The sequence below is a fragment of the Tubulanus polymorphus genome, chromosome 10 (assembly GCF_964204645.1).
Source record: "Tubulanus polymorphus chromosome 10, tnTubPoly1.2, whole genome shotgun sequence".
In the NCBI taxonomy this organism is placed as follows: domain Eukaryota; kingdom Metazoa; phylum Nemertea; class Palaeonemertea; order Tubulaniformes; family Tubulanidae; genus Tubulanus; species Tubulanus polymorphus.
Window position 1 is genome coordinate 13,754,979 of NC_134034.1, and position 17,901 is coordinate 13,772,879.

General features: G+C 41.0%; 1 protein-coding gene across 1 annotated transcript; it reads right to left on the reverse strand.

The window, feature by feature from the left end:
* Positions 1-7,204: 7,204 nt before the first annotated feature.
* LOC141912123 (pancreas transcription factor 1 subunit alpha-like) lies at positions 7,205-14,322 on the reverse strand. The gene is made up of 2 exons (XM_074803344.1): positions 13,854-14,322; positions 7,205-7,396 (listed from the first exon to the last, which is right to left on the reverse strand). The coding sequence occupies exons 1-2, from the start codon at positions 14,320-14,322 to the stop codon at positions 7,206-7,208; spliced, it is 660 nt and encodes a 219-aa protein (XP_074659445.1). The 3' UTR covers position 7,205.
* Positions 14,323-17,901: the final 3,579 nt, after the last annotated feature.

The following is a 17,901-nucleotide window of genomic DNA, read 5'->3' on the forward strand; positions in this document are numbered from 1 at the left end:
GATGGGGCGGTGGGGTGATGGGCGGTGGGGCGGCGGAGTGATGGGGCGGTGGGGTGTTGGGGCGGTAGGGTGACGGGGCGGCGGAGTGATGGGCGGTGGGGTGATGGGGCGGCGGAGTGATGGGGCGGCGGGGTGATGGGGCGGTAGGGTGACGGGGCGGCGGAGTGATGGGCGGTGGGGTGATTGGGCGGCGGGGTGATGGGGCGGCGGGGTGATGGGGCGGTGGGGCGGCGGAGTAATGGGGCGGTGGGGCGGCGGAGTGATGGGAAGGCAGGGCGATGGGGTGGCCACAGGATCAATAGACATCTTTATGTGGTCATAGATGCTTTTTACCGTTTTCAAATGTCTTCATTAGTTTTTAAGTAATTGCGAGTCAAACTTCCAAAACTGTAAAAAGGCTTATTAACAATATTCCTCATTCCTCATTCCTTACATTTCAATGACTCTTTATACAATTCTAAATAAAAGATCAATTCTATATTATGGACTTCATAGCTCAAGTCTAGTATCGGAACTACGACATAATGTGGTTCTTGGTAACTGCAATTTGCCTGTAAGGTATTGATTTTATCAAAACCTTGATTATTGATTGTAGACGAACATGTAGCCAGTACATGTAACGTGTATTTACAAAAAATGAAAATGAACATATGTAAATACTTACTTTGTTCGGCGTCGGCTTCGGATTGTGAAATCATCAAAATCAACGCGATCAACAATCGATTCATGGTGATCTTTTCGAATTCACAATGACAACGACGCGTTAGGTTTGACATCGAGTCAGAGTAGACAGAGTTAGGAGATAACATTTCATCGGACAAATTATTCGTATAGGCGAATGATACACCCACTAATAAAGCCAGCAATGATTTATGCGGTGCAACGACGACATGATCGGAGCAATCCAGTTCATCAATACTTCATCGCATCGTTTTTATTTCATTGATTGCTATTTTCGTTCCACTTCATGAAACAAAACAAAACAAAACAAAAAACACAAACAAAAAACGCTTTCTATCGGTCAGTTACTTCCGGGTAATTGAAGAAAACGTGACCAATTTACCCAGTTCTCGTAATTGAATTAGGGCTCAGATCTCGCTGGTAAAATCTTGGACGCGGGCGACGTCCTCGGGATTCGAGCTCGTACGGCCAGTCCGAAAGTGGAATAAACTAAAACTGCAGTTTAGTGTGAACTGCGAAAGTGCGCTTGTAAAATGTCTAATGTTCATTTTCAACTTGTCTCAGATTTGTCTCATTGAGAAATGTTTTTACGGCGTCAAAAAAAAACACGGAGAGAGGCAGATCCTCCCTGCTTGACCCCCTACTACTGTCTCAGGAATACGGGTCGCAATACTCGCGGTGAACGGTCAATAGCGATGACAACCGGACGAATATTTATTGATGGATTATGACACGAAGCATCCGTTTTATTCCAATCGTCCTCGGACTCACGTGATTGTAGCTTCTTCGCCGAGCGGAGATTGATCACGCCGGGCCGGAAGTATCACCGCAGAGCCGACCCAATAACCTCGATTTCAACAAAGCATTCGATTCCACACGCGCGCAATCAATCAGTTTTTCGATAAAAGCGCAGCCGTTTTGGATTTAATCCCCGGATCATTCAAAAACTCGTTAAACATCGAGTTAGAATGATTAGATCTATTTAACACGTCAAAAGGTTAATACCGACTCGATGCGGGTTAATCCGTTTTACCGGTTACCCCTCTCCCTCTCTGTGTCAGGCGACTTTATGAAATATCGAATATAGAATTCAATTGATGTTTCATTGCTTGCAAAAATACTTGAGTTGTTTCGAGCACTGTCGTGTTTCGCCTTGATTAGGCCGCACACTGAATCAACGCATGAAAATACAGATCAGCCATACTTTTTATCCAAAACCTCTTCCGGTCGAATGTAACTGACAAACTTGAATAACACACAGAACGAAACGTATAGATTAATACATTAACACTTTTTGTAACAAATTTTGTTTTTGTTATTGAAAAACGAAATCAAATAAATCGTTCGGCCGCAAGCACCTAGTAAATAGGGGAAAGGAAAATGAAGGAAATGATAATTGATAAATTCTGAAGCCCAATAGGCAAGACTATTTGTAAAGGGTTGTTTCGACGATACCAACGAATACCCGTATCCGCGCGCGCGCGCGTGCGCGTATGTTGTGTTATCCATCACACAATATGTGAACGTCGTGATATCGAGTTGATTATTAATTCATTAAGACTCAATCACCGCGTTTTAAGTGTTCCGCGTCCACTTAATTAACTACAAACAATGCGCAGTAGTCATCGTGATTTCAGACGATTGATCGTTCCGCCGTGTCTTGTAGTCCGCGCTATTCTCTCTCCATACGTCCGATCTAACGTTTTCCGATACGCCCGAGGATAGCTGCGCACGCTTTGATTCGTCGACGAATTAAACGATTTTCTAGAGAGCGTAAAATCAATTTCTATTAACGAACGAAGAGCGCGTTGCTTTAGGGTATTAAGACCGCCGGTGGTGGTCGTGTTTGAGATACCCGCCGCATCTCCGACCTGTGAAATTCATTAAACGAGTTCATCACGAGACAAAAACATAGCAATCCATCCTCTAAAATATCTAAAATACTTTTATACGGAGCAGAACAACGTCCTGCCCTATTCTTTGAGCAAGGAATCGTTAGAACTTTAATCGGGAAGTTTCACAACATTTTTCACCCGAATCAAAACGTTTTTCAAAATAAATCATATGATATCGGAGTGACAAACGTTGCATTAGGCCGACATCAGTGTCTTAAGATGGCCGCCTCCTATATTCCAATTATCCAAATAGCCGACAGGAGTGGCGCCACCTGTTTTGGATCGGAGGGAGTCAGGGCCCATTTTGACCGATGTATTTTGGCCAGTCTTCGCGGAACCTATTGTCACGGAGTTAAAACAATTTATGGCTATCATTCTTTATTATATGAAGATATCGGGCGCATCATTTCAGCTGGAATCAAAAAGGATGATTGTGAAAGGTGAGACTAAAATCAGTGGGGCCACTGACACCGCCTGCTGAGGGTTTCCGATATGGTTTCGATGATTCAAGTTCAAGTAGCAAAGCACAAGAATAACATGACAAGTCTGGACCCGCTACCTAAAAGGGTAACTCGATATCTCGAGTGACAGTAACCTCGCGGACTGATCGATCAAAATTGAACGAATTCCGGTGTCTTAATCAGCGATTTGTGCGCGCACGGATTTATAGATCAGTGACTCACGGCATTTGTAGCAGAAACACGAGGCGAACAAGAGGAAAGAAACATCGGCTGAAGAATTTCTCGGTTCGGAGATTGATATTGTATATCGTTGCGACGTCTGAAGCCATCTGTCGAAATTCCCTTGCCTTGTCGCAGTATCGACCGACTGATATACAGTGTGCCGCAGTCCATGTCTTCCCCTCCTCGCTCGCTCGCTCGTTGATTGCCTCTGGAACTATTCACCACGATGACGAAACGCTATTATCACGGTTGAGCTGATTTCCATCCACGCATCCCGGTCCGTCCGCGCGCATTTCGTTAAAAAGAAAACTCATTTTGAGCTTATATGATGAAAACCCATTCGACGTTGACTACGTTTTAGAGTCCACGATTAAACTTATAACCCACACAACTGTGGAGCGGAGTCCAGCGTGGGATTAAACCCTATAATCAAACCCACATAACTGGTCCAGAGTAAAAAATTAAACCCACACAATTGTGGAGCGGAGTCCAGAGTGGGATTAAACCGGCACAACTGCTGTGGAACTGGATCTATAGAGTATAAACCCGCTAAACTGTAGATAGGTGTCGTTGTTGCAGGTTGTTTTTGGTCCAGGCCTGTAAAACGTGTTTTTTATCAGCTCGAATCCGTTTTCCTATTGTCGTGATGAAAACAGCGTGGAGTCTGGTCGAACTACTGCATGCGAGATGATTATTATCAAATCTTGTTCTATATAATTACACCGCAAATATTGCGGAATAATATCGGGTTTATGATGAAACGGCCCCCCGTGGGGAGGTCGCCACGTGTGCCCCACTTGATTATAGACATTTCATTTAATTAAAAATAACCACATGGATCTTCGTTAAACATGTCTATGGGCCGCCGATCCTATTTTATGTTTTTTAGGTTCTGTACCTAGCGACACCTTCGTTCATGTCGATAGTTGCGAATTTATTCGCTCTTACGGCATAGGGCGCGGGGGGATTCCTGCACTTATTGGGTGTATTCTTAAGATAGATTATAACACAATGACCCCCCTCTCCCCCCCTCCCAGAGAGAAATGATCAGCTTGAACAATTCTCCACTGAAGGACTCACGGTATAGGAACTGATTTTTACTCCAGCACTTCGTTTCCCCTTTCATCGTTTTTAACTCATAAATTACACTAAATACAAAAAAATGAACAGCATCATAGAAAAAAGCATTGAAAAAAAGAACTATTCTTTTAATATTTCGTGAAAAAAGCTTCCCGCATTCCAGGTAGAATATGTATAGATTTTATTATCGTATTTTTTTTTCAAAATAAATGCAACAAGTGTTCATCCATTAGTTTTAAATGTACAACATTGTCTTATAAAAATACTATTTTATCGAAGACTCATTGGCTTCACTTTCCATCATGAACCATTCATTAATATTTCAAGATGGTTGCTTATTCAATTGTAAAATTTTTTAGATTAGGCTGAAATAAAATGATACCTTGTTCCTAATCGGCGCCGGGCTATTTTTGTAAACAGCAATACAATTCGTAATCAGTTCAATTCTATAGATACAGGGTCTGTTACGGTTTATCTTGATCATGATTTTAAAAAGGGGTATTAATAGGCGGCCGGATGGGTCAACTTTCAAGCTCAGCAGAAATGAGAGACAAGGTATCAAACTTTTTTAGCCTTTTACATATTAGATATGAACATAGACGTTTTCGATTGATAGCTGGCGAATCTAGGATTAACAAAGCCATGGCTCAAATAGAAAAAGGCATTTTTAACCATAATCGCTTGGATCGAGGACTTGGAGCTTTTGAAGCACGAAAACTGTTAATACAAAATGTATCTCGGTAACGACATACATTTATAGAAAAAAGTCCGATCTAAATTCGAAGTTTTAGGTTCTGAATCCCTTTGATTAATAGTATACAATATGACTAGTCTTTTACTCAGTCCCTTTTTATTTGTGAATATATTTAGAGAATATTTTCATAATTCCTACATTCCCCGAAACACGAACGCATAAAATTGAATATTTCAAGACGGATTACAGGTAAACCCCATTCATTCTTTAAGTACTATAAGTTATCGATGTAAGTTAATAGATAAATAAACATTCTTTCTTTCTGTTGATTTTTACAGTTATAAGTTATGTGGCCTTATTTACAATACAGCGATGAATTATACCTAATCTACAGCCTTGAACCTGCATCCCTCAGCATCCACGTTCAAGTAATCCAGGCTTTACGATCTTGTCGTTCAGTCTTAACGTGTGCTGAGAATTTCGCCCGAAACATTTCTAAATTGAAAATGATCTATAATCATCAGGCAATGGAACATTATCAGCAAACTTTAAAGAAGCGATCGTCCAAACTTAACGTGCGTTCTGGATTTTAAATTGTAAACGAACCAACAAATTAGCTTCAGACATCAGACATTTTGTCGGCACACTTCCAAAAGTGCTCGTCAGGACTGAACGTTTGTTTAGGACTTTGTCCGAGACATTTTTGATTGAAAATGAACGAAGAAATGAACATCGAACACGTGACATTCGATATTAATACACTTTCTCATATCTATGACAACAATCTACAGTGCTTGTGGGTGGTTGGGGTGGTGGTGGATGAGGAGGGGGTCCAAACTGCAGATAGATACCTGCGTTCGAATCAAACTTATCGCTCATGCTTTAGAATTTGTATTTACATAAAAATATGTTATTTACATATGGCAGTGCGTAGAAAGGGCTAGTCGTTATTCTGAGATTAAAAATACAGACAGATACTTTCAAACCCTGACCCAGAATATACATCAACACACACAGGCTCCAGAACTAAATCCCATCGTATGAGTCCAAGTCGAGAGCTCACAAGCCACCAGCTCTACCACCAGATGGCGCGTGTAACAATAGAACAACACTTGGATCGTAGTACATTTTAAATCCACTTTCATCTTGATTTTTAGCCTCCTAAATCAGGCAGATTGATAAACTCGTGTCTCTTGCTGAACTCAATTCATATTTAGGCCTCAAATACAGCGCGAATTCAGTTCATCATTCATAGAATTTGCGAAATAATTGCGGATAGATTTTGATTTAATCAGAAAAAAAATCCGACAACGTTGTCCGAATGCACACTGTTGCCACCTGGTGGATCCACGCTTGCATCAAGTGGAATCCCCGATTGCCACAGTTAGCTACGGAGTCCTCGTTACGCTTTCACTGAAGAGCTAACATGAGGGCGAATAGGGAGCAGTGGATTGAACCCAATCAGTCGATTACTACGTGTAGTTAGTTGTATTGAAAATACATTTTTGAGCCGCGAGTAAAATATCGAACACTGATTATGACGACGATGAATTCATGGAGGTTTGTTTAAAGTCATGTTTTTGATCAAAGAACGACACAAACGTTTTACAATGAGATTCTTTAACCTTAGAATAGTCAAACAAATTAATATTCATACCTATAATTATATATATGATAATAATGATATTATAATAACAATTTTCTCTATCTTTGGAAGCACTTTTTGAATGTCAATATAAGAATTGAATGAATCGCTTTGAGTGACTTCAACATTTCAATAGAACCATATCTTGGTAGTTCCTACTGTAATAAGATCCATCCCAACAAAACGGCGTGTCTGACAGTAGGCTATTGCCTAATTCGTTAGGCTCCGAAATCGAGATTGTGTGAAGATCTCGTAATTAGGATTATTCGAAGTAACCCGTCTGCAAGCCATGGCAATCTATGGTAGAAATGAACAAAATTTTGTCTCCGAGACCACATCGGTTATTACGAAACCCTATTGTTCTCATATTGCACGTTTGTCCCATCATCTAACATCGTGAAGTCGCTATCATCAATGTTCTTATTCTGCTGCTGTTGTTGTATTGGAAGAATATCTGTCGGGTTGTGTTGAGCAATGGTCCATTTTAGGGGACTCCCGACTAGTTCACCCCTAAAACTACCCTCATTTCATAAATCCAAGGTGTTGTCTAACAGCGACGAACACTCGGAGGTCATCTTGTTTTGACGCGGATCTTCCGGGGTCCAGATTTTTGCACTCATCGTATTGTTCGGACCCATTTGGGGTTTCTTTTCGTCTGTCCAGGAGAGAGAGTGGCCGGTTAGTGGCGGTAATCCGTATTGCTCTCCTTCGTCCATCGCTGAAAATATAATAAAAGAATTGATTTTGAATTTATGAACTCGGTTCAGGCTACATACAGGTTGTACGTAGTTTGTTTGTGGGCGTGGATCCTGCAGTAACACGTCTTTATAAGGCCTGCAGTTACGGGGATATGATCAATTCAATTTCAAACTAGCTTTTCCATTCCTATACTGGAGCCTACTTCATAGGCGTGTGGTATAATAATCAAGATCGAATCCATGCCAGGGGAGTATGGGTAATGTGTTAAATGCTTTTGAAATTTGAAGATTGTTCTTGGATTCATAGACCTCAGAAACGTTCTTAGTCATCGCCATGCAACTGAGCCTATTGAATTGGTGGACAGTCAATTTGATGATATTTTTTTTCAGAATCCAAAAACGCGTGAGTTTCAATCAAAACACAATATATTGATAATATATACGAGCTGAGGTTGGACTGAAACTGAGCCTATCGATAATCCAGACCTCACTCATGAACAACGACATTTTATCCGGTAGTTCGTGTGCAATATGCGCGAATATGTAGAATTATTGGGTTTAAGGAGTTTCGTCGTCGTCGTCGTCGTCGGCATAAACAACGACGATGCATCAACCTGACGTCAGCTGCAGCAACTCCCACCACGTTCCCCCGTATCAGCGTCTCTCACAGCGCGACAAATATACCGCATATATTATTCATAGATCCAGTCATTGAATATCTTGTGTCCGCGCGCGCTATCCAGAAATCGGTGGTGTAAAGAACGTTGGATTGCCCGGTCGGAGAGAACCCTTTTATCGCGTGTAAATATCCCGCGCCGCCCGCGCTCTCCATCACGGGTTCTTTATTCCATCACGGGTTTCCCTTCCTTTTTTCGCTCGAACAAAGACATTCGTCATTAAAATTTAATAGGAAACTTAATTACAGTTTTGTCAGAATGATGATATTTGGCCAAACAGTTCTTTTATTTATCAGGAGTCTTTAAACAAGTGCAGGAGTGGATTTTTTTTCCAGTTCTTTATTCATTTTGGTTTTTAAGGAAAATATATTAAAAAAAACACACGAAACTTTATAAGTTAAGCTATGCTGAATCTGGTGTAATATTTTTGTACCCACAGGTCCTACTTCCAGCTGCAGTCAGGACTTACATTTTTGAGACCAAAGTCGAAGACCATCTCGGTGTACCAGTTGTATAGCGATCCTAGATCATAAGACTGGTCTTAAGTTAAAAAGAACTAAGTTGGTCATAGACTGGCTGATCTTAAATCAAAGCCATGACTTAGATCCAGTCTCACAACCTAAGACCACAGTCATGAACTGGGACTAGAGACCACAGAAAAGACTACTTTCAAACGATGTTCCGCATAAGTATCCATGTTGTGAGTTTGGACTTGTTTCATATTTCATAAGTTGGTAAGGAGGGATCTCAAATACCAACGTGCTATCATTTAGTAGCGTGTATTGAGGAGATAGAACTCCCTTTGTACATAATCAGAAATTAAGTATTTGCAATTTTGAGACCGGGTTTTGAGGAAAATATCTAAACCCCAAGCGGTGGTTTTCGGGGTATGATAATTGCAGAAGCATCCCGATGACTCATGAATGATTTATGTTTTTGCCAATGTTTCATCGAAATCGTGGGTTTTATCATACAAAGTAAGGAATCGTGAATATACGACAAATTAATAGATACAGCTAGGTATATAGAATAGTTAATGGTACTTATATCGGCATAAATCAATAGAATATAATTGATTTAGATTAGAATAACCCAAGTATCCAGCTGACGACATCCTCCACTCAGGTATCAAAATCCATAACAAACACATGTTGGATTTAACGAGCAATTATTTGTTGTAGTATAACATATCGCGCGCCCCGGATTGTGTTTCTGATCGTGTACAGACTATTCAAAACTTCAAATATTCGCTTGTCCACTACGCATTTGAAAATCAGGCAAAGAAATATTGTTTACGTGGACTGATAATCCTTGTTATAGAAATCGTCACTTCCCCGTGTTTGTTGTGGCTTATCACAATAAACAGACCAAACGTGGAGAAATGATATTCTCGGCTGGCTGGCTGGCTGGCTGGCTGGCTGGTTGGCTGGCTGGCTGGCGGGCTGGCTGGCTGACTGACTGGTTGGCTGACTGGCGAGACGTAAGGACGGATGGATGGATGGACGGATGGATGATAGTTGGTTTTCTTCATGTCGCAGAAGAAGGCGGGCAATCGAGAATCGATGTCGCAATGTACCAGTACCACTCTCCTCTTAGAAACCGACACCTGTTCGGATTCCCATCGTATCAGTTCTCTCTTTAGATCGTCGCGTGTATGCTTAAGTATGGGGGAACGAGATTGGGAGAATAAGAGAGAGAGGGGGAGAGAGAGAGGGAGGGAGGGTGAGCAAGAGAGAGAGAGAGAGAGAGGGGAGGGAGAGAGGAAGGGAGGGTGAGAAAGAGAGAGAGAGAGGGGGGACAGGGGAGAAGGAGCAGGAAAGGGGAGATTAGTGGCTCAGGAAAACAAGACTGGAATGGAAATGGAGATAGAGGGAGACGATACCAGATCTGGACGCGTCCGTCGAACTATAAACATCGACTATCAAGAGAATCTAAGGGAGCCTTGAAGGAGTTTATTTAAAAACGGAAGAACTGAAGGAAATGGCGGCGGAGAAATGGATATTCCATTGATTGAAATAGCGGCGGATGGAGACACTTAATAATGATTTGCTCCCAACGCTCGTTCGTCTGCCATAACACTTCCGTCTCCCTGTGTTCCTCTTCCGCCTGTCTCTGCGCGCGCGTGTTGTGTATCGATAATCAATACTGTCGAGTATCGTCGATACGACAATTTTCTAATGATTTGTCTAAATATTACCGTTATAATTAGCAGCGCTTGCGAGGGCTAACTAGCGGTGATGAGAGCGCTGGCGTCGTCGAGTGAACAGCCAACTAACATAAACTATTGCGGGATACCATTGGAAAAGGTCCTGTGTTACACAGTTATTTCATGCCACAGCCCTGAATCACAACCATTCACAATTTGATTGCATGAATACATTTTGAAATTGTGCTGATGAAATGTCTGGGTTTGTATAATAATATATGATAATTCATTATGTCATTTAACGCCTCACATCTAATCACGACGCTTTGAAAAGTATAAAAACGTTAAGATACAATAAGACATGTTTATTCATTATAAATTCATTTTCGATGCTGAACAGTGTTTTCAGCAACCGGCCCCTCGTGCTCATAGTCTATTTTTAGATATATCAACGGTTCAGTAAAATCGTGGTCTCAGAGAAGTTAACGTAACACCGTAGAAATACAAAAAATCTATTTATTGAAAAGTAGCCCATCTTGATGCACCATTCGCGGAGCATATGGATTGAAAGACCAGAATTTAACCGTGGGCGTATAAACTAGGGTACGTACGTCCATGATCCAACCGTGGACTAGAAAACAAAATGGTTTTAGCGTCCATGATTCAACATATATGTTAGACTGCATGCCTAGGCTATTGATCACCTGTTCATTCAACACAAAGTTGTGCTAAACCGTATCACAGCAATACTGAGTGTTGAAAATGTGGCCAAAAATTGAAAATTAAGACTCAAAAACTCGGGATGACGTAGGCTCAAACATTATATGCAGACGCATGCTTAACTAAAAGCACGTGATTCATGCATCGATATCAAACGCTTTGAAGCGGTCTATTTAAGAATTGATTTTTTTTTCGAGATGTTGCACCGAGCAATGAAAGCATGAATATTTGATAAATCATTTACCCAGTGGATTATGTTATTATGAAGTGTCTCCTGCTCTGTGTAGCTCTGCGCAGCGACTGATGAAGCTACAACAGAGCGTTAAACCGAGGCGTCAATGTTGTACCGGACTGGAACACTGATACTAATCTCAGTATTCAGAGTAAACGGAGTAAAAACCTACAGTAAATGACATTAAAGCGTTTATTGTCTGAAGGTTTCGAAGTTCATCTAAACTCCAACATCATAGCAACCAGTATTTTGTTTTACGGTAGAACTGGACTCAGTCAGAAGCCGCGATCAAACGGAGACGATTTTGTCCGGGCCAAATTGGCACGGATCAGGCTCGAGTCAAATTTGGCCCGTGTCTAATCAGAGAGCGCGTTCACACGTAAACCATTCACTCGATACTAAACAATGCTCAAACAAAGCGAAGTGGATCATTTCCGGTGCCAGTTGCAATTCAAACGCAATCATTTGTCTGGTGCTAAAATTTGGCTCGGGCCTGGTCGGACGTTTTTGGTCGGGCCAAAAATGCTCGTGTGATCGCGGCTAGAGTCAGGTTTAAAGTCCTAGAAACTGTAGAAAGTCGATATAAAACCAGTGATGTTAAACAGTGGTCCCAGGTGCATATTAAACTCGAACTATATTGTGAAAACAGGACGAGAGTCAAATTGAAGAACAGGATACTGAGTTCAATTGAATCCACGTAACTCAAAATTAAACGCACACTCCCGCACACAAGGAGGAAAGCGCGCCGCCAGTTCCCCTGTGTGCGGGGGAGGGGCTTATTGTGGAGTCAAACCCGCGCAAAAGTGGAACTGGATTCAGAATCCACATCCAACGGATCCAGTGAAACCTAATTGTCATATCAGATCATGCGGAGATCCATTGAACTGCTGGAACAGGTGAACAAACATAGATTTCATTTAATCACACGCAGAACAAAAATCTAAACCGCTCAAACAACAAAACCAGCACAGAGATCCGATCCGGTATTACTCGGTTACGTGAATCGATTCGATCATATTTTTCAAATAGCATGAATATTGTTTAAATCGTGTCATAAATCTTAGGAAGCGTTCAGTTTTCTAATCCGGGTCTAATCGTCGTGGGTAACGTCACACGAGGTGCGTCGTGTCGGTCGGTCCGGAAACCCGATACGCGTGCACTATATTGTTCATAGGCATCTACCGACCTTGAAACTACGCCCGCTGACGCAATAAAAAACTAAGAGAGATTACGATTGTATATTTAATTTTTCTCGAATATAACCTCGGGGCATTTGTATTTGTATTCGATTGTGAGAGAAAAAAACGGGTTCCACACGCCTGCAAATTGTTGCACTTCTTTTGTTTGAGGCTTATTAGCCGGAAAATTCAATAAGCTTTAATGAGTCTTCTGGGCCCAGTTTCACAAAAAGCTTTTGCTCCTAAATCGATTTAAGTTGAAATGAATTAATGATGAAATTAAATCACTTTTAAGAGTTGAACTTTTTGCGAAACTTGACCCCGGCTTCATGACGTGTTTAATAGAAAACAGATATGGAGTTTGTACACGATACACTAATGTCGAAAACTGATTAGAAAACTGAAAATAATTTCGTAAAACTCTGGACACTCAAAGCTACATACAAAAAATGATCATAGAGACTAACGAACGTCCCAAATAAACCGAAAATTTATTAATCTTTTGTGACAGACGATGATGATTTTAAACTTAACATTTCCTTCAAGATATCTCATCTATACAGATTCCTTACGCGAAGAACAGACACGTTTAATACCCATAGAATTTAGAAAAAATTCAATATCGAATTTAAAAATCTAACAACGATCTCTAGTGAGCGTTCGAAACGTCGTCATTTTGTGTTAATTTTTGATAGATAAAATTCGATTTTAATTTTCTGAATTCTGTATATAACGTGGGCTTCAAACTTATTTCACCGAATGTATTTATACACACAGATACACTCGATGATATTACTATACAATACATTGTTGATACACGTCGTCGACGAATCTGATAAAATAGTAAATCGTTTTGTTATCGCGAGTACCGATAACTTTCGAATTAAACTAGCAATAATTAACTGATAAAACGCTATATGTTCGAATGATCAGATTTATTTGCGAACTCTGCTGACGAGTTTTATTTTCATTCGACCAGGATTTTAGCAGTTAAAGCAAAGGTTGTTGATCGAAATTTGAAGGAATCGTAGGCACAAAACGTGTATTTTCAACTGGATCCTAAACATCTGGCGGACAACATTTCAAAAGGCCAGAATCATAACATATATGTCTAAAAGCATTTTGGTTTAAAGATTCGAAACTGCACTTTGAACAATCTTTAATCTCATCTTTAAAAAAAAACTTAATCTGTGGTTAAATCGATACAATTTCTCCACCGTTCCAGTTCAGTTTAGGATGAGTTTGTCCTTTGTAAAAAGAGACGCAGTTTTATAAATGAATATATCAATGACTAGTAGAGAGATTCAGTATTCGGAGATGCGGTAAATTAATGACTTAATGATTTATTCTGATCTGTCACAGTTTCGAAGTTTTTACTAAACTTCATCATCCGTGAACATTATCATATTATTTTGGTGTCTCCGATGATGGAGTTTACAAAAACTCCGATTAACTGTCATAGACCGGAATAAATAATCACGTGATCGACAGTAGATTTAGTTAATATGAACACGTCCAGCTTACCTCTGTGATAATTAATGATGACTTTTCTCGGCTGTTCACCGCACTGATTGTTAATGTTCTCTTTAGCGTGAATGTCCGATTGAACGAGTTCGTTAAGGAAACTGATGTAACCGATCGCTAACCGAAGCGTGTCCACTTTCGACAGTCGTTTTTCGTACGGTAACGTCGGAATATGGGCACGTAATCCTTCAAACGCTTCGTTAATCGACAACATCCGTTTACGTTCTCTTAAATTTGCCGCCTGGCGTTGTTGGACCTGTTGTTGGGGACACCGGCGCCGCCGACGCCTCGTCTTACCGCCCACCGGTTGAGGGGTATCGCCCGGGTCGTGCGAGGTCGACGTTTGATAGCTGGACTCCGAGGAAGCGATCGAAGCCGTCTCGATATCCGTGCTACCTCCGTGATACTGACCAGTGCCGTAATCGTGTAAAAATTGCCGATTTACGGCGTCCAAATCCAAATTCTCCATGGCACCCCGATTACCGCGATAAACGGTGAGATTTTTCATAAATATAATGACGTTTTGATGAAGATGTCTTGTTTTGTGTTGCGTCAATTTAACGCGCGTTTTCTGAGCGGTGTTTGTTATATCCGGTGAGCCGAGCGCTCGGTCGCGTGTCGCTTTCTCGTCGTCCACCAATCAGCGCCGCTCAGACGACCGAATGGGCGTGGCTTACGAGTGGAAACCCGATCTGGATATCGTCGATTCGTTCGTAAAGTAAATAAATGCAAGTGTCGCCGTTCTCACCGGGACAGCGGTGCAGATACAAAACGGCTGGAAAACAGTAGTTAGTGAAGGAAGTATAGGTGAGATACGACAATCTGGATCCCATCGGGTGCGGTTCCCACATACTAAAAAATACGGATAGCAAGAGAGAGAGAGGGAGAGAGGGAGAGAGAGAGGGAGGGAGGGAGGGAGAGGGACGGCGCGACGAATAAATTCACAACTTCTTTATTATTTCATTTATACCGACAATACACGATACAATAGAGAACGTGAAAGTTTATTGGAAAATCGTATCCGCATTTTATACCTGTCTACAACACGCGCGACACGCGTGTTGCTTCGCGATAGATTCAACAGTTTGTTGGTTAGAATGTTCTGTACTCTGTAGTGGGTTCTATTTCTTTTTTGTTACGGCTTTCACACCAGTTTTGAATAGCGGTTCATAGGTTTGAAGCCCTGGTTAAGTAGCAGTTAGTCGGTCTCGCCATGTACTCGTTTTAGTGTCCCACGGTCTCAATAATCATTCAGGGTCCACGTGTTTGAATTCTAGTGCTAGCAGTCAGTCTTTCACTAGACTTTAGTTAATCTACGGTTCGTAAAACCCGTGTGTTTAGTATTTCACGCGCTGCCCTGATAGCGGCGGTTTCTCAATTTTCTTCCTATCGACAGGAAAAATTCGTTAAGAAGTTTCACAAATTTGTCACGATAAACCCTGACGTCTGAAGTTGACAAAAAAGGACTCGGACCCTAAAATATATTACCACAGTATGTTACCGTATAAATCTCATTTGAAAGTTATTTCTGTGAAGAAAGTTATCGGAGATGTTTTGGGAGTTACAGCCTTAAAATCTGGCCATCATTTTCACGCATTGTCACAAGATAAACGGCACGCGATTCATAACCAATAATCCAAGGCTCTGTGTGGGTTTGAATCGTAGTCACAACCGTCAACTTCAGATCAGAATCTATAACCGAGGGAGCCATAGCCGATAATTGGGCCCTAATTATGTCGGAAAAAGAAGTTCACTTCGCTTTGTCGTCATTTTAACGCCTTGTGAGTTAAAACATCTCTTTTAAAAATGCGGAAGTATTTTTGCTCACAATAACTCGTCACTACTCCGCCCCTTCCGTGACTTCTAAAAAACGCGGACATGCTATAGGCCTTAACAGTGTCCATATCCCAGCTGGAGCGCAGGCGAACGCTTCGATTTCGTGCCTAGAAAACCTGAATTGCGAAGGTATCTCGGACCGAGGATCACACGATTCTGCCCTGTGTTTGCCCGGTGGAATTACACGCACGCGTTTAAACCGAGCGAAAACTATAATGGTTTTAAATGGTGCCTTTAGAATGTGCGCGATAGAATATAGCGTGGAAAGCCAACGAACAGCTAATTATTCTTTTCTTCTTCACGCAATCGTGTTCTGTATGATGTTTTCTAATCGCTCCTCGGAGAATATCGCGCGCCTATCGTAAAAAAAAGAGCTTTAGCTTTTGTAGATCTGAGCTTATGGCATCGGGTGCTCCTCATCGCAAAAATGTTTGCTTTCAACATCGTCTTCTGAACTCAGTGAAACAACACAGATTAGATTTTAGGAGATACAACCACGAGTTTATATCCGTCATTTACATAACTTTAAGAAACAAAAATGCGCAAAGAATAGATTAGTAATTGAGAAAACATATCGAAATGTAGTTTACTCGGTAATTCGAAGCCAACATTAACAAACAAATCTAGCGATAATAATTATATTACTGTAAACAGCAATAATTAGTAATTGTGGCATGTAAATATGTGTTAGGTTTGTTAACATAAAAGGTGCGAGGAAAGCTCTTTGTACATCGTTTGATTTTTGATCAAGCTGAAATACGTAAGATGTGAATACCTTTCTCCAGAGTAATTAAACCGAAGCAGCAGTAAGCAGTATATTGGAGCATTGATAAATAGTTATAGCTTAGAGAATAACAAATGGATAGCATTAGTTTCAAATTGAACTAAAATACGATTACGATTAAGATTACGATAACGATTTATTTACACTCCAACCATTTCCATGGTATATGGAGGAAAACTATTACACATGTATATACAAATATTTACAAAACAACACTGAAGTGATTAAAATTTAGATAATGAAAACGTAAAATAAAAGAGTTAATGTCGCCCCATCTGGCGGTATAACCTGTGTTGTGGTTGTCCATTTTCATCTTTTCTTCTTAAAGCTATGTTTTTTTCTTCGACGCTTCAATCTCTTTGTTTGATATCTTCCCCGAAACCGCTCACTATAAGAGAACTTGACCACAGGTCAAAATATACGAATCCGGCGACTGAATTGCGCTATTGTCTGTTCTCAGTCGTCGAACGCGGGACGAATTAAATCAGACACTGATGCGGAAGGTCTGGTTGTAAAGTTTGGCGCGATAGTTTTTTTAATCCGTTGTTGAAGCGCGCGTGCGGATAATAAGTTAAGGGTCAGTTTTTTGGCCAGTGCGGTGACGGAAACCGCATGGTGCTGGCGTAATGATTAATACCGGCCCGGAGGGTCCAACTCTTCATCGGTCTCTGGGTCATTCTTGTTTCGTTGCTGGCGTCTGTGATCGAAAAATAACTGGAGACCGCATTGTGCCGCAAGATCTGCTGAATTACCGGACTTAGATGCGAAACAACCGAAGTCTCTTTGGCATAAAAAATATTACGATAATGGATCATTGATCTAGGTTTCTACCCAAGATTCCATATAATAATCGTATTTGTAATCTAGCTGAGATTGATTATAAACGCCAGTAAGTTACTTTGATTTATCTCGCTTTTGCTGGTGTGAGGCTAAATAAAATAGCGAGAAATTACTGGACAATAACCGTGTGATGATGTGTACCTGAACTAGGTTATTGTACCCTTACAGTGTGTATCATGCACTTATACTGTACCATAAAAAATGTAACATGAACTATTTGACTCCTAGGTTGACTCAATCCTCACCCTGACAAGGGTGACTTCACCCTCACCCTGACAAGGATGACTCCATCGTCACCCAAATACCATCGAGAAAAGAATGTTGATAAGATGTTGGTGTAATCACTCAATGATTATACCTCGGAGATAAGATAACTGCCTGCCTCTCTGATAACGTAGTGAATTAGTGAAAATACGGCCGGATTATGAACTCAGTCAGTTTAAAGGTATTTGAATATTTGAAATCGCGGGAAAGCGTTAAAACCGTTACGATGGCGCTCGTGGCGGCGGCGGCAGGTCACCGGGCCATAGGACTTAAACAACTCTCTCCATCAAAAAAAACTCCACATAAAGAACATAAAATTGCGCG